Raw genomic sequence first — 18,453 nt, forward strand, 5'->3', positions numbered from 1 at the left:
ATGAATAGGATAAGAGAACTGGAAGTGACAGGGATTGGCCTGTATTTGTTCTAACCTTGTATTTAGATTTTTTTGATACTATAGGATATAGTACATTGTTTCTTTAGTGAGTGCCTTCTTCACATCTTGATTTGCTCTTCAGACTGACATTTTTCTAGTTTAAAAAATGCTGAGAGAGATTAAGGGTGCAAGCATCTTCAGCATGTAATAGATTGCATGAAAAATCTAATCAAGGAATCATTTGATGGGGGCTTACTTTATGGTATCAGCACTTTCGGTGTACTGAAAACTAATATTCCATCTTATTAAGTTCAGTAAATGTGCTTTTAAAGCTATTGATTTTTGTTTTGTGCTGCAGTATGTTACTTCATCATGTTTGGATAGAAAAGCTATATACTGGATGAATGAAAGACTATACATTACTGTAAATTTTAGAGAATAGTACACAGTGAGCATCAAAATCTAGATTTATTCATTAATGAGGGTTACTAACGATGATGCTATCAGAATTCACTAGACAGTAGGTTTCACTGAAGCTGAGGGATTAATGTAATTGCTTCAAAACAGACAATGTGGCGTCAGCTACAAACTGTAAGACAAACAATCAAGGAATTAGAATCTAAAGAACAGCTTTGCTTTATCTGGCTTGTGCTGTGTGAAGCAGACTTTCTTTTCTACCTCTTTAGCTGTTGTAATGAAATGTATTATGAATTGATCACTAGAGAGACAGTTAACTGGTAGTATTTGCACAGTCTAGCATAGCATTTCATTGCATGAAGTAAAATATAATAAAATAATATTGAGATTTAAAAATACATTCCTTGTCCTCAAAAATTTGTATTTTATTCATTTGTTGAAGTTACTTTGGATAGCCAACTTCAAGTCTTTCCTCTCATTTTCCCCCCAATGCTGTTCTCCAAAGTTGGCAGTGGTGGTATGCTGCTCCAATTAGAAACCCAATGCAGAGCTTTATGTTGGAAAAAGTGCCATAGGCTATATCGAGCCATTCTTTATCACATGACTGTCTCTGAAGTCCATGAAGGTTTGGCATAAAAATCAATAGCAGGATATGGCCTACTGGTAATTGCTGGAGGCTGCAAAAGGATATAGTCCTAGGGTGTATATTTTTATCATAATGAGGGAAGAGTTGTGTGTGAAGTTTCCCATGCATCAATAGATATCAAAAGTATTTTGTTTTTCAGATGTTTCCAGGGAGAGCTAATAAAATAATAAATAAGAAACAGTTGGGAAGAAAAGGTAGTATTGGCAAAACTACCTATTTTTGCCTAAACTTATTCTTTGAAATGACTAAACAATTTTTGCTGAAACTATAATAAACAAACACATATATACGATCAGTCTGAGGAAGGATGCAAACATGGAAAATTTTAGCTAGAACAGTTAGTCTGGCTGAGTTGTAAACATCTGAAAATTGGGGCTTATAATTGAAAATGCTAGACAACTTTAATTATAGGTTTTGCTACCAGGCCTGCCTATAATTTTTAGCGTTGCTAAGTGTCGGGTTTTTGATTAAGGCCTGGTCTACACTGGGGGGGGGGGAGGGGGAAATCGATCTAAGATATGCAACTTCAGCTACGAGAATAGCGTAGCTGAAGTCGACATATCTTAGATCGACTTACCACCCGTCCTCACGGCGCGGGATCAACGGCCGCAGCTCCCCCGTCGACTCCGCTTCCGCCTCTCGCCCTGGTGGAGTTCTGGAGTCAACAGGGAGCGCGTTCAGGGATCGATTTATCGCATCTAGATGAGACACGATAAATCGATCCCTGATAGATGGATCGCTACCCGCCGATCCGGCGGGTAGTGTGGACGTACCCTTAAAGTCAAGTCAAAAAGGGAACCTGGCAGAGTCTGGTTAGCACTGCTGACACTGTCTGGTTACTTGCAGTAACTGGCCTCTGCCACCAGGGGTGGGTAGGAAGAGCAGCATCTGCTGCTGGAGACTTGAGGAGCACTCAGGAACGGCTCCAGTGGAGAGAGGTACTGGCGGCTCCCCTGTCCTGCCCTGAGCGTGGCTCCCCCTCCCCACCCCTGCCCCACTCACCCCACACCCACCCCAGATTGCAGCTTCCCCTCCCTCTGGAGTGTGGCTCCCCCTCTCCCACCCCGCCCCAGTTACCCACCCCACCCCTACAGCCTTGATCAGCTGGCAGGGCGAGGGAGGTGGAGAGAGCAGTGAGTGATGGTGGTGGGGGAGGAAAAGGGGGCAGAGACTTGATGGAAAGAGGCAGAGCAGGAGGCGGGAGAGGTTCCGGGCGCTCATTGTCCGGTTTTCACATAGTAGAAAGTTGGCCATCCTTGTCAGATTGTGATACGAGAAGAGAGTTCAGGTTTCAAATGAAGACCAAATTCTACTAAGAATCTGACCATATAATGGATGATATAATAGTGTAAAATCGGTATCCAGGATTGAGGTCATAACTAAATTATTATGATCTGGCTCTTTTGTGCTTAAAAAAAAAAATTGCATGTAATTTTATATTACCATGTAGAATCAGAACGGTATTTTATCTTTAATTACATTAAACAAGTAAAACAATTCAAGTGCATTTATATGAAGACATCAGAAGTAAACCCAGACTTGCACCGTACACTTTTGCTTTGTCTATTACATATTTTACAGCATGTGCTGTACATTATCTTAGAGCAGTTGATAGGCTGAACATGTTCTTTCCATTAGTCCTTTGCCTTCCTACATGTTTTTGCTGTCAATGTTGACACACAATTATTTATGGCCCTCTAGTACAGTATTCTATTAATACTAAACATAAATAAAGTTTTCATTTACTGCATATTGATCGGTTCAGTCCAAATATAAAACCAAGTCTATAGCCATTGATTGGTGATTTTTAAAGCACTTTGTAGCTTACATTTTTTAAATGTAAAATTATAAAGAAAACCATAAAAAGTAATTCAGCAATAGCCATTATAAATATATTTTGAATAAATTATTTGGAGAAGAAACAATCACATAAGAAAATATACACCGCTTCCTCGATATAACACGAATTCGGATATAACACAGTAAAGCAGTGCTCCGGGGGGGGCAGGGCTGCACACTCCGGTGGATCAAAGCAAGTTCAATATAACACGGTTTCACCTATAATGCAGTAAGATTTTTTGGCTCCGAGGACAGCGTTATATCGAGATAGAGGTGTATATAGAAAAAGTAACATAAATTTGATTGTGGTAATTCAGTTCAGATCAGACTGGTTACTTTCCAGATGTTTGTTCTACTCTGCTTCAGCAATTATTTTGTGTCCGTTCATATATAAGAATGTAAGCTCTCTCAGACAGAAAAAGGGTGTCTTTTTACGCTACCTATATTTTCGGCACCACTGCTATATATATTTATTATTATTTATTTTAAAAATATAAATCTGAAAACAGTTTCATAAAATGTTTATCTTCATCATTTACATTTTTAAGGAAGTTAATAAATGTTTATACTCTTATGTATGAGCCAATGATTTCACTCTTTTTTTTTTCTATAATAGCTGCAGCTTCCTTTTGAACAGATATTTTTATGTTGTTAGCTCAATATGAAAGTATTTTGCTAATGTTTTGGAAAATCTTCCTTAAAATGTTATGAGTCCATAATCCAAGTAACAGTATAAACACAGCAGTTTTTTAGGTTTACAGTGAGTTGTTAGGAATAAAAGGTTGGTTTTCTTCCGTACCTTTTTTCTAGAACCACCATTTCATCTCCATTTATCATCATCTCCACTGGAGACTAGGTACTTGAGTGACAGTCAATGCAAGGGAAGAATGAAGAAGCTGCTCTTTAAAGCATTGAGGCTGAGTGGGTTAGATAATTTTGAGGTGAACAAGGCTGAGATAAATAGTGTATGTACATCAGTGGCAACTGAAAAGAGATTATTAATTTAAAACAAAGCTTCTGAAATGTCCTCAATGTGGTGGTTGGTTTCTAACTTTGCTTATCTAATGTTACAGTACTGTAAATGCTATACTGCTGTCAGCTTGATTACTACAGAAATGTGTTCTCATAGCTGATGGGTTAATACTTTGTTGTCTACCTGCACTTTTAGGCTCAGAAAAATGAGAGAGAGTCTATCAGGCAGAAATTGGCACTTGGAAGTTTCTTTGATGATGGCCCAGGAATTTATACCAGCTGTAGCAAAAGTGGCAAGCCAAGCCTTTCTTCTCGGTAAGTAAAATGGCATAGTGAACATTCCAACTGTTTATGGATTTCATGTGGCATAGCATCAGAGTGAAATTAAAGGGGAATATGTGGGCATGGGGGAGGTAAAAACTAATGAGAGGCTTTGGGTAGTGTATTATATCTTTAGTATGAAGTCCTATGAGAAATTCATTAGAATATTGAGGGAGGCCCTGATGTTTGTAGGCTCCATTTTCTCTTCTGGTTACCTCCCTAGATTTTTAGTGGCAACAATACCTTTAAATGGCCCTCATTTTAGATCCATGGTTTCCTAGGTTCCACACAAATTTAGTATCTGTCATGTCAGTTTGTTGTGAATAATTTCCAAAAAAGAACAATCTTGGGACTGAGGTTATAAAACATTGGCTTGAGATGGAGTAGGTGACCTATCCTGTAATTTACCATCTTTAATTTCAAGAATTCTATAACAAATGCCTCTCTTGCCTGTTGTGCTGACAGAGATATTACAATTACAAAGGGCTTTACACAGAGCTGAATTCTTCCACCATAAAGTGTTCGTCTATATGACAACGGGGAAGAGAACTTGCAACTCATTCTTGCAAGATCCCTGAACACCTTCAAATCTCCCTGACTCCAGTGGGATTGGGTTCACTCAGCACCTTGCAGGATCAAGTTGCTGATTAGCTATGAAAACATAACAGAATAGAGGTAGAATGACCTGTTACTTGTCATGCAGGCAAACAATATTCTGGTTTTAATTCAAAAGCAGAGCTATCCTTTTGTTGTTCTTATTGTTGCTGCTGCTGTTACTGAACATACCCAAAATAAAATCATCAACACAAGCAAATGTCGCAGTTAGTCCCATTAATAGCATGGCTCTGAACAATGGGAATGTTGCAGCTCTTCTCTCTTCTCTTCTTCCCCCCCCTCCCCTCCCAGCTAAATGTGAATAACACTATCTCAGGTGTGCAAGAAGTTGGCAATAGAGGTAGTATTAGTACAGCATAGATCCATCTAGGTATGTGCATTCTCAAAAACAGAACCTGATTTGTCTTGGTTTGTGCATGTCATTAGAAAACTGGACAGTGAAAGAAATATATTGCATTGGTTAATCTGTTTGGATATACTCTTGTATAGAAGGTATTTTGTATGTGAGTTAAATGTAAGGAAAACACATGCATGCTTCAAGATCTGGGATTGAAGTAGGCATGATCCAATAGAGGAAGCCAGGGAATTTGGTCAGGAATTGCAAAAAGATACAGTTGCAGAAATTAGTAGTCCTTTTTTTAAACAAAACTATGCATTTGATGCATAAGAGCTTAGTTACAAATTACTCCCACATAAAGGTAATCTTCATGGTCATATACATCCCTCCAGTATGTAAAATAATGATACATCCATACTAACTCATAGAATATCAGGGTTGGAAGGGACCTCAGGAGGTCATCTAGTCCAACCCCCTGCTCAAAGCAGGACCAATCCCCAGACAGATTTTTGCCCCACATCCCTAAATGGCCCCCTCAAGGATTGAACTCTCAACCCTGGGTTGAGTAGGCCAATGCTCAAACCACTGAGCTATCCTTCCTGACAACTTGTGAACAGCTCAGTTTTCTGGTTTTTCTTAGTAAATTATTCAAAACATCCATTAAGAATATAGTATAATATGTTTATACAGTATTTGTTTCCAATCAGAAAGCATACATTTAGGAACATTTTCAGCAGAAAATAAGAAATCGTCTCAGTTACATTTTCAGATTTTTCTAATATTTAAAGAAAGCAACAATATGAACCTTCCCTTGTCTTCTCTGTTGTAAAATTCTGTCCTAAAGTTAATAAGATGCGTGTTTTGCTCCTCATCATCTGTGCCCCAACCATGAAAGTTCCAGAAGGCTCATTATTCTCTCTCCTTTGAACATCTTATAAGGTCATTCAGAGATCATGAAATGTCACATACTCATGTACCACCCATATTTGGATGAAAATCAATTCTTGTTCTGCCAACTTAACTACTGGGCTTTTTCTGTCATCAAGATGTCCAGTGCCTGGATAAAATGACCAGATTTGGTGGTCAGTCTAAGAAAGAGCATTGTGATAGTAGGAAAGAGATACATCCAGGAAATTGCCAATATGCTAATCTCAACAGCTGTCCAGGGTGTCATCAATTTGATGTGCAGCCTTAAAATCATGCTGAAGTCACTACTCCTGAAGATGATGGTACTATCGTCTGTTAGCCAGGACACTGTATCCCCTTTCCTTTCTGGCTAGAATCAAGACATGGTGATACATGCTTTCATCTCCTCTAGGTTAGATTTACCCAGCTCATTCATATTAACTGGAAGTATAAAAGGATCTTTTAAAGAAAGCCTTTCTTCACAAGGCACCTGTAATTTTTTTTTAAATAATTTTAAATCCAAAGGGAACAGAGAGAGAATCCCATGGGCCAAATTCTCCGGAGAAATGCAGCTGATTTCACCATGCCCCCAGTGTAAACTAGCTCCAGTGCTGGTATAATCGGCCCTGGTGGGATATCTGCAATGTAAGGGTATTTACCCAGCAGTGCACAGCCAATATAGGAGCTCATATGCCACTCTCATTTCATGCTCTCCCAGTTACACGCACGTTGCGGGGGGGTGGGGGGAGGGCATGGGCAGAGCAGAGACAGAGAGAGGCAAATATGCCTCTGCATTGTTTTGGCATCCTAGATCTGTTTACAGCTGGCATAAGTTAGAGCAGCCATCTGTCTGTTCTGCCTTAGTTAAGGGGAATCATCCCTGAAAAGATGCATAGAGTGGAAAGATAAGCTTTAAGCCACCTTTGGCTTGCACTATGTGTGGAAATCTACCATATCTGTGGATCTGGCTCTGTCTGTTCTCATACTTCACTATCATGGGGTAGCCGTGTTAGTCTGTATCTACAAAAACAACAAAGAGTCTGGTGGCACCTTAAAGACTAACTGATTTATTTGGGCATAAGCTTTCGTGAGTAAAAACCTCACTTCTTCGGATGAAGAAGTGAGGTTTTTACTCACGAAAGCTTATGCCCAAATAAATCTGTTAGTCTTTAAGGTGCCACCAGACTCTTTGTTGTTTTCACTATCATGTTGTTTGATGTTTATACCAAAATGACAGTCCTATTATACAAACCTACAATAGGTTTCAAAATAGTCCAGAGATGTGTGTTTACCCAGATAGTGGTGAACCAGTTATTCTCCCCATGACAGCTAACCTCGTTTGGGAAGTTTCTGAATGGACTCTCATGTTAAGTGTAGAGAAGTACATGTTTCTAGGGTGTGGCCAGAGACAAAATCTTAAAGATGCACAAAAGCAGGAGAGAATTAACCATTATTTGAGAGAGGCTACAATTATAAAATCAAGCTTAACTTCAAATAAATTGAAAAGAAAAACAATTTGACTTTGTTTAGTAACTACTTTCCTTTAAAGCAAAGCCAGTAACCCCTATCTTCTAATTATACAGCAGGTCTAATTAACAGTGTGCAAGCAGAATTTGACAGATGTACCAAGTGAAATTACCAGATGTACTAAATGCTTTTGAATTTTGTTAATATTTATACACCGGTCAGAACTTTAAAACACATTGGTTGTTATTATAGGGGGTAGAGGAATCTTCGTAGGAGTGCTTTCGTATTGAAAAAGGATATGTTCTGTAGAAAACAAAAACATAATAAAAGCCCTTTACTGTATAGTGAATATAGCACGTGTCCAGCTCTTGTATTCTCTCTCCCCCCACCCCCTTTATTCAATCAACATTTGCGTGCAAGGTGCATTGTTTGCATATATGGAAAACTGATTTGGAAAGAGAAATAGGATTTTCCGATGAGCAGTTATATAATAAGACTCCCATCATTCTTTTTGTGATTCATGTATCTCAAACTATGTAGTTTCAGAATGTTTTTACAGAACTTATGAATCCCTACAAAAAAGATATTCCAGGCTGGCAACATGGAACACATAGTCTTTCCTCTTTAGGTTACCAGTTTGAATCCAGCTAAGGTTGTTAGTGACCAGAAGATGATTTTGTTTCTTTTTAATGGCCTTTGTCAAATGAGTTAGTTCCTATTGACTAGCTGTCCATATGGCAAAAACTACTACTTACAATTAGCACCAACTGGCAGTCTTCCTTGCAGTCTCAGCAGACAGACCAAATATTGAATGGATATGGAGACTCATAGACTCATAGACATTAAGGTCAGAAGGGACCATTATGATCATCTGGTCTGACCCCCTGCATGCTGCAGGCCGCAAGACCCTTCCCTGGACTCTACCGTTGAAGTCCCCAATCCTGTGTTTTAGTGACTTCAATCGGCTGGGACCCTCCTGCTAGTGATCCCTGCCCCATGCTGCGGAGGAAGGCGAAAAACCTCCAGAGGCTCAGCCAATCTACCCTGGAGGAAAATTCCTTCCCGACCCCAAATATGGCGATCAGTAATACCCCGAGCATATAGGCAAGAGTCTCTAGCCTGACCCTTGTTGGCCATTATGCTGTTCATGTACCATTGCTTGGTTTTCCTTGGCTACTATGTTTTATCATTAAACCATTCCCTCCATAAACTTATCCAACTTAATCTTAAAACCAGACTGACTTTTACCTCTTGAGATGGTCCCTCCGCATCAGGATTTAGACATATTGACAGAGTCATATGGGGAAGTTTGCACCACTGCTGCTCACACTGTACCCGTTCTAAGAATGAATACAGGAGTGAATTGCCTGGGCTGTTAATCTGGCATCTTTCAAGAGACTGAAATTCTCAAACAAAACTTCAAAACGAAAAATGCAGATGATGAAAGTTGTCTGTTAGCAGCAAACGAACAAAAAAACCTTCCTGTGCCTAGAAATTCTGCACATGCTCATGTTACAGTGCCCCTGCTGTTTCACTCACTCGCTACAGTGTCTTAAGCTAAGGCCATGGTCCTACAAACACTTATATGCATGATTAACTTTGATTGTAAGTATTCACATTGCTGTCTGTCATGGTAGTAAAGCTACATGCATGTGTAGATGTTTGCAGGATTAGGGTCTAAGACTGCAAGCTCTTGGGGCAGGGACTGTCTTCTCTTTCTCCCTCTATCTCTCTAGCACCTAGATCACTGGGACTGTAGTCTGGCTGGGGCCTCTAGGCACTACTGTAGTACAAATAATGCATAATAATAGTGTGGTGGATATATTACAGTTCACTATGAAATATATTCCAAGAATTTTACGGTTGTGGCAGAAAATAATGAAAATGACAGTATTGCTGTTGAAGGGTGAACTCCCATCGTGGAGTGCAGTGCATTTCATTACTGAATTTTTTGTTTTTGATAGCTACTGTCATAACATGAATGTGCATTCAGTGTAACTTTTAGTTGATAAATTTACTTTTTCTTTGTGAAATTGAGTTAAAAAATAGACTGTAGTTGTACGTGTGCAATGTAGGGAATTCCTATGAATAGCTAGGCCAGTGCTGCTCTAATGTAACAAGAAATCTCTTGTCTCATATTGTTTTAGCGTTCTGAAGTATGTTCATTGTGAGAGCAAATAATGGCAGTAAAGGCATTTATCCATGTTAACATTTTATTACCCTAGAATTTTATGTAGGTGTTATGAATAAGATCTGAATGGCCATTGCTGGTGGCAATGTATGCAAGCATAAAAATAAAAACCCTAAACAGGTCTCCATGCAAACTGAGCTGCAACAGCCCACAGGAGACGTGACAGTATACGCATCTGAGAAGCCATCATCTGAAAAAGCTTCTTGGTTTCTCGATTTTTCCAGCCATGTATCCTAACAGGAGGCTTTTTTGGAGGGGGGGGGAGGAGGAGAATCCAGCTCAATGTCTCAATTTTGCAAATTCCCCTCTCAGTGTAATCACTTGCTAAACCTAACAGTCAGTCTCTTCTTTAAATCTGTGTAGCACTTTAATCTGACCTGAATAATACGGCTGTTCTTAATATATCAAAATCAATAGAATCTAGTTTTAACAGTTATCTCCCATGTGAGCTCTTTATTCTCTAACCTGAACTGTGTGCCTTTTCTGTTATTGTTTGTGTTTTTGAAGTGCTCAGGTTGTACCTTTGAAAGGGGTCTGAGTTGAGCAAACCAGCATGTTATACCTGTTTCCCTCTCTGAACAATTCAATATTAAGCAAAGTAGAACAATGTATTTTGTTACAGGTTTCCCTGGGTAGCTGTAATTCATTCTTTATGCCTAAAACCCATTGAAAACCTAATGTGGTATAATGTCAGTGTGCAATTATTTATCATTATGTTGCATATTAATAATGCATCAACAGAGCCATTAAAATAAATGGAAAATGATATTCTACTGACCATTCCCACTAAATAGAATATAAGCAAATCTGCTGGGAATAAGGAATAAAGAATGACATGCATCAGAGCCTGTGATTGTGAGTTACGCTATGTTGTGTGTGTAGTGATATGTCTACTTCTCCCTCTTATTTGAAATTCTTAGTGAAATAAGAATTGTGAATAATTCTCAAATCGCAGCTTCTTTATGGAAACTACATGTCTTGGAAGAACAGAAAGTATGTGCAAAGTTTGGGCATAGAAACGAGCTTTCTTTAAATCTGAATTGTTCCTCTGCAGACACCCCAGTGTCTATAAATCAGGCTCAGTGCTTTCAGAGTACAGCAGTCCTTAATTTAAGAGTAGGATAGGAAAATATTGGGGGTGGGGGGAAAACCTGCACAATTCTTTACCTACCCAGTACACACCTCTGATTGAGATAACTACCAAAAACTTCCATCCTCCATGAGGGAGCTCAAAAGATGAAGGAAGTATTTGTAGCTTAGGAGACATTCTCTCAGCTTCTTCCCCCACCTCCTTTGTAATGATTTGCACCTCTGAGGGTGCATGGACGGAACAGTCTTAAGCCCTTTGCATGTAGGGATTGCAATGGTATCTGCCCTTGCATGGGATATTGCAATTGGAATGACTGACAGAGCTCCTTGCCTCTCTGAAAGAGAGTGTTCACATAATAGGCCATTGAGAATTTTATAAGTTATAAAAGTTCAAAGTGAAATTAAAGTTAGTGAAATATGCAGAGACCATTGGCACAGCAGCAGTCAAGCTAGAAGGCAATCAGATCTACCTGGAAACTTCAACCTATTTTTAAATGCTTTTCAAAGTGCACTCTTAAACCATTAACTGTAGAATCATACTTTTTACTGGGTAGAGTTCTTGGTTACTACCTCTACCAGGAATGTAAAGGAATTACAGGCTTTAACCTAAGGCTAGGTCTACACTACCCGCCTGAATCGGCGGGTAGAAATCGATCTCTCAGGGATCGAATTATCGCGTCTCATCGGGACGCGACAATCGCTCCCCGAATCAATGCTCTTACTCCACCAGTGGAGGTGGGAGTAAGCGCCGTCGACGGGGAGCCGCGGAGGTCGATTTTGCCGCCGTACTCACAGCGGGGTAAGTTGGCTCCGATATGTCGAATTCAGCTACGCTATTTGCATAGCTGAATTTGCGTATCTTAAATCAACCCCCCCCACACACACCCCGTAGTGAAGCCTGCCCTAAATGAAGGTGTGTCTGCATTCTCACAGAGACAAAGTGGTGCTAAGGTGATTTCCTGTGGTTTTAAATGCCTTCTCATTTCACTCTGTCCAGGCAATTCTCCTATTTTCCTTTTGACGCTTTCTGAAAAGTCCTCTGGATATTTTTGATCCTACAAGAGCTCTTCTATCCTAATGGCCCCAGCTAGAGGATTCATTCTCATTTTGAGGCATGGGAATTTGTGAACATAATTCCCTGTATTTAAAAAGGAGAAACATCTCCTACACACTTTTTAGTTTTCCTGTGTATCTTGGTTCTGATTAGGAAGTTGTGGTGGGAGCTGGGAGGGTGGTACGCAGATGTTATTTTATATATAAACTTCCATCTTAAATGAACTTGCACCTAACAATCCTAAAAGAATTGGCTGAGGTGATCTCTGGCCCCCTAATGTTAATTTTTAATAAATCTTGGAATACCAGGGAATTTCCAAAAGACTGGAAGAGTTTTAATGTCATGCCAATATTGAAATAGGGCAAATGGGATGACCCAGGTAACTATAGGCAGGTTTACCTGAGATCAATCCCAGGCAAAATAATGGAAAAGCTGATACAGGATTCAACCAGTAAAGAAGTAAAGGATAGTAATATAATTAAGGCCAGTCAATGTGGCTTTATGGAAAATACAGCTTTTATTCTTTGATGAGATTACAAATGTGGTTGATAAAAATAACTGTAGATGTGATAGATGTAGACTTTTGAAAGGTATTTGACTCAGTACAGCTGCCATGCTAATAAAAAAAATTATGCAATATCAATAAAGCACACATTAGATGGATTAAGAACTGGCTAACTGACATTTCAAAAAGTAGTTTGTTGGTGGGGAATCTTCATTGAAAGAGGGTATTTCTAGGGGGTTCCATAGGGATCAGTACTAAACCTAACGCTAACAAATATTTTCATCAGTGATCTGGAAATAAATATAAAGTCACTGCTGATAAATTTGCAGATGATATAAAGATTGGCAGAGTGGTAAATAATGAGGAGGACCAGGCAGTCATAGAGAGAGAGAGCTGGATTGCTTGGTAAGCCAGTCAAACAAAATGTATTTTAATATAGTCAAGTTAGATATATAGGAACAAAGAATACCTACAGAATGGAGGACTGTGTACTGGAAAACAGTAACTCTGAAAAGAATTTAGGGGTCATAATGGACAAACAGCTGAAAATGATTTTACCTCTGCATATGGCATTGGGGAGACAGATTCTGGAATTACTGCGTCCAGTTTTGGTGTCAGCATTTTAAAAAGGATGTTGACAGAGTGAAGGAAAGAGCCACATAAATGATTTGCGAATGGAGAAGATGCCTTACAATGAGAGACTTAAAGATCCCAATTTGGTTAATTTATCAAAAAGAAGACTGAGATTAGTTGACTATACTGTATAAAGTATCTTTTTGGGCGGCGGGGGGGGGGGGGAGAGATAATGGTACTAAAGGTCTTTTTACACTAGCAGAGAAAGGCACAACAAAAACCAATGGCTAGATGTTGAAGCCAGACACATTTAAATTAGAAAAGAGGCATACATTTTTAACAGTAATGGGGATTAACCACTGGAACAAACTCCCTCAGTAGGTGCTGGATTATCCATCTCTTGATGTCTTCAAATCAAAACCAGATGCCTTTCTGGAAGATAAATTTTAGCCAAGCAAAAGTTATGCTTTATTCAAACACAATACAGGGGCAATTGGATGGAATTTCATGGTCTATGATATGCAGGTCAGGCTAGATGATCTAATTGTCTCTTCTGGCCTTAAACTCCATGAATCTTTGAATTAAAGGTTGATAAGGTTAAGGCATATGCTGCTTCTAAAATTCCCCTGCTGATAAATTTAGTACTCAAAGGGATAACCATTATCTGAGCAAAAGTGGGGCAAAGCCCAGCATTAGAACTGTTAATCAACCCCCGCCCCCCACCCAGAGATCTGCCTTATTATCTGCATTTTGAAACCACACCACCCAGAGTTGTTCTAAGTCATCAAGTTGGAAAAAACTCAGTTGACAAATGAGCGTAAGTGTTCTTGGAAAGGGCAAATCTCTCACAGCACAGAAGGTTAGAAAGACTGACAATGGTCCTTGCCGCCTTTTGCCAATAAAGCCACATCTCTTACTTTGTACCCCAGTAGCACCTAGTGGCCGCAATTGTGATCAGGGATACAGTCCCTTGGCACTTTACAAACACATCATATGAGACAGTTCCCACCCCCAAAGGGTTTACAATAATAGATGAGCAAACAAGGAGTGGGGGTGCAGGGGAATGTTTAGATTGGAACTGGTCTGAAAGGCAGTCAGGTTATACAAAGACATTAATAGGAATACTGTAAATTAAACCCTTAAATGAATATCATTTCACTACGGCAGTTGAGCATTATATTACAAACTGCATGTTTTCTATTTAGAAAGGTATAATGACAAACTGTGTAGAGCTTTTAGAAATACTAAAATTCAACAACAGATGGCAGCAAAAGCACAGTACCGTTACTGAATTGGCGAGCTTTTTAATTGAAACACAGGAACTACGATTTAAAATCAGCGGTTGCGTTTCAGTACTGTGGTAGAGCACAAGACTTTCAGCGAGAAAAGCTGTGTTCTGTTCCTGGCTTTGCTGTTGAATTGGTTCTTGAATTTCGGAATTTAACTTCTCTTTGCTGGAGATCAGTGCATGATGGAGAAACTGTGCCAGCAGCAGGGATGGGGAGTGGCACAAGAGCTTCTATGTGGGTTCTCGGCCATCAGAGGATCTCTCTTGTACTGAGGTCTTCCTTCCAGTGTTGGATCCATCAGCTCCTCAGCTTGATTTTTGCTCTGAGTTTGTACAAGCTTAGCAGAATGGAGTCCTTGTCCATGACTAGGGTTCTTGGGCACTTTGGTAATTCAAATAAATAAATAAGTTTCATGAGCACTGCAAGGCAAAGCAGCCACGCCACATCAGAGGATCTGGCCCAGTGTGTTAAATATATTGCTTTCACTGCGTTCCTAAGAACACCCTAGATTTATTAAAAGTGAATGGATTTTACTTGACGCTATACTCCTCGTTTACTCTTTATATTTTTCTCCTCTTCAACACTGAGAATCAGTTAAGTCAATTACACTTTTGTTTATAGTCAATTTCACTTTCAAGTTTAGTGCTGCAATGTTTGTTTCAAATAGTACCATGGGGAATGTTTGTTTTTAGACACAATGAATACTTCCCTTAAAAAAAAAAACTATTGGAAACACTTTTTGTTTTTACACAAATTGAAAAAAAAATCAAGTTGACGGCATTCTTTTAAAAAGTTAAATAACTTGTGCTTAAGGCACTCTAGCATTTTCTTTGCTGCTAGAAATAAGTCTGGCTCTCAGAAGGATATGCTCATAGAGACGGTTAAACCTTCAGTGTTGATTTAGGTCAGAGCTCCTATATTTGCTAATATGTTAGCACATCTTGTTAAGCAACAGTGATTGCTGGTGACAGTACTTTGGATTTGTTGTTGAGAGAGAGTATGCATGCTAACACCTGTCCCTTTCCTCCCCCTCCAGGCTACAAAGTGGGATGAACCTGCAGATTTGTTTTGTAAATGACAGTGGTAGTGACAAGGATAGCGATGCCGATGACAGCAAGACTGAAACAAGCTTGGATACACCTTTGTCTCCAATGGTAGGTCTGATAACTAGTTTCACAAAAGGCCTTGTTGAAGAAATAAAAAGATTTTAAAGCACAAGTATGTACATGAGCTTCTATCATTTAAAATAATTCTTTAGCACATGCATGTGCTATTCTTAATATATTTAAGATAGGTATAAATTAAGTTATGATTGGGAAAAGTTATAAACTGGCAATGATATAAGCAGACAAGGAGCTTGTTAAGTTTTTATAACCATCTTGTTATCTTAAGAACAGTCCTTGATTATCTGTAAAAATATTTTGACTGCTAGCCGCAGTTGGCAAACTATTTCTAGATAAAGAGACAAGGTGGGTGAGGTAATATCTTTTATTGAACCAACTTCTGTTGGTGAGAGATACAATATAAGATATTACCTCACCCACATTCTCTCTAATATTCTGGGACCAACATGGCTACAACAAACTGCATATTCCTAGGTAGCTCAGATGTGCTAGATATGTGAATAAGTTCCCTCCTTTTATGAGCTGGTAACAGTAAGGAAGGGGATGGCATGGAGCATCATCAGCTTTTCACCACCCCTTCCTTCTGAACATTATTGTAACAAGGAAATTAGCAGATCTGCCACAATTCCTTCTTTCCCCGTATATTAACAATACCCGAGGTCCTCCCTGGGATTTCCCAGAGTTTGATTCAATCCACGCCTTCAAACACTCACTGATCTAGCAGGTTTCTCTCCCTAACTAAAACTCAAGTTACCATTAGCATTTAAGTGTTCCTGTCTTGAAAAATGGTTTTTGATATTTAAAAATCATTTTGTTGAGCAAATAAATACAATTAAATGATCTCCATCTCCCCTGAAGAAATCACACCACTTGCATACATGAAAATTTTAAAGCTTAAAGCTAAAATTTCTTACAATATTGTCTATCTTAAAGTATGAACATTATTATACACTTACAACTGATGTGTGTGCACTTTCTTAGAGCAAGCAAAGCTCCTCCTACTCTGATAGAGACACTACTGAAGAGGAATCCGAATCCCTAGATGACATGGATTTTCTCACTAGACAAAAGAAACTGCAAGCTGAAGCCAAAATGGCTTTGGCTATGGCAAAACCAATGGCCAAAATGCAAGTGGAGGTGGAAAAGCAGAACAGGAAAAAATCCCCCGTAGCTGATCTTGTGAGTATCAAACCAAAGGCCAGTATGCATTCAATGACCACCAGATGTTGTTAATTTGTTGTTTTATTGTTGGAATATTTAAGCACTTGAGAATAACTAATTCTTTCCAGTTATCCAAATTCTGTACTAGTGCATCCAAATATCTGCAAAACAACATGAACAAAGGATTTTTTTATTTACAAAGAGTAAAATGCACTTAAAATAATTTTTAGTGCTCATTACAGTCCGAGAAAGTAGGGAAAATAAATTCTATTCAATGAAAAGTTATCTAGCTTTAAGGTGCTATCTTGCAAACACATTTTATTGGGTGCAGTGCTTACTGCCACATGTAGTCTTATTTAGATCAAGCGCTACACCTGCTAGTAAACATTTGCAGGATCAGATCCATACTTAATATTTTATAATAATGAAGCCAAACTGTGTCTTACAAGTTAGAGGTTGTATGTTCATATATGTGTATCTATTTGTTTATAAATAATAATAAATAAGTGCGTTTGAGAGAGTGAGAGAGATTCTTAGGAAACTCTTTCCTAGTTGTTACAAAATTATCTGAGGTTATTCAGCTGGAAATTATCAACTTTAGAACAGGGTTTCTCAACCTGTGGCTCTTGCCCCACGGGGCTGGCTGGGCTCACCTCCCTGCTCCGTGTATTGCAACCTCTAGGGTACCAGCGCCAGTCAGGTTTGGCCCAGCCCTCATGATGGTGGGAGTCCTGGTAGGCCAAATTTGAATGACTGGCACTGCAACCCCATGAGCCAGGTGACAAGTCCACTCTCACAAGTTTTGTCTGGGGAGGGCACTGCCAAACCTGACTGGCTCTGCAACCCCAGAGGTTGCAACACCCAGAGCGGAGAGCCAAGCCCAGTCAGCCCCTCAGCACAGGACCTGCCACTGTGGGGTAAGTGCTGGGCAGGACCTGACCAAAACCACCCTAGGGCTTCCATCCCTGACTATTTACTGGGTTACCACAGCCCATAAACATTTACAAATGGGTCCTGATCTCAAAAAGGTTGAGAACCTCTGCTTTAGAAGATTTGACAGAATAATAAAGATATTCAAATTCAGAAATGGAGTAAGGCATGACAATACAGTGTACTTCAAAAGGATGTTTTTGCAGTCAGTGGAACTACCCACGAGTGAAGTTCTATTTATTCACATATAATAATATATCTGCGTGTGCTGAAAAATAAAATGCATATAATTTTTAATAACATTTAAGCCTTTCAAAATGTTATTTTAGAAGCTAATTTGCATCTGCCCGTTATCAGTAAATTAGAACTAACTTTTTATATAAGCCTTTGTTAATCTTTTAACTGTGTGTGTAATGTGTATCTAGAGAGAAAACTAATAGATAAATATATAATCATTACTACCGCTATTCATAAATCTGTTCAGATTAGTAATTAAAGAATGCAGCAGAAACAAAACTCTAAGCAGAAATGAAAAGAAAACCAAAAAAATAAGTACTTGAAAGTAGAATGTACATTTCAAAGATGAGACCTTAACTCAGTAGTCATTCTTCCAACATATATAGCAATGTAATATGTGAAAAAATTAATGCCAGACTTAAAATGGTTTTCAAATAAATCTCTCCCGCTCTATATTGTATAAATCACTCTCTGAAGAGCAGCAAAAAAATAAGGCTAACCATTCATCCATCTATCCTGTCTGCCTGTGTTAAACATAAAGGCTGATTGAGAATTAAAATGGTATCTTAATTTAAAACTGTCAGTAATTGGTAACAGCTGTCTTTTTAGATGACTTTTCTCAAGAATGTTTCTATTTAAGTTGACACTTGTCTAGTTTAATGCCACATCAACATTTATATTGTGATGATGTAGATACAGTCCAGTGGCTAAACGCTTTGTTTTAAGCTTGATTCTTAGTGTTTTAGAAATGGCTCAGTTAGGAATATCCATATATGCCAA

The 18,453-nt window shown here is 38.9% G+C and overlaps 1 protein-coding gene across 7 annotated transcripts in view; it reads left to right on the forward strand.

The window, feature by feature from the left end:
* The window catches only part of SCHIP1 (schwannomin interacting protein 1), a 116,365-nt gene that overhangs the window by 83,543 nt on the left and 14,369 nt on the right, over positions 1-18,453 (forward strand). For 6 of the 7 annotated variants that reach the window (XM_054039380.1, XM_054039381.1, XM_054039379.1 and 3 more), the window contains 3 exons: positions 4,071-4,189; positions 15,258-15,375; positions 16,327-16,524. In XM_054039380.1, the coding sequence (XP_053895355.1) occupies positions 4,071-4,189; positions 15,258-15,375; positions 16,327-16,524 (435 nt within the window). Of the gene's footprint in view, positions 1-4,070; positions 4,194-15,257; positions 15,376-16,326; positions 16,525-18,453 lie in introns of those variants that run through there. The other variant, XM_054039386.1, reaches the window with a different exon arrangement.

This window comes from Malaclemys terrapin, chromosome 9 (genome assembly GCF_027887155.1).
Source record: "Malaclemys terrapin pileata isolate rMalTer1 chromosome 9, rMalTer1.hap1, whole genome shotgun sequence".
Classification (NCBI taxonomy): domain Eukaryota; kingdom Metazoa; phylum Chordata; order Testudines; family Emydidae; genus Malaclemys; species Malaclemys terrapin.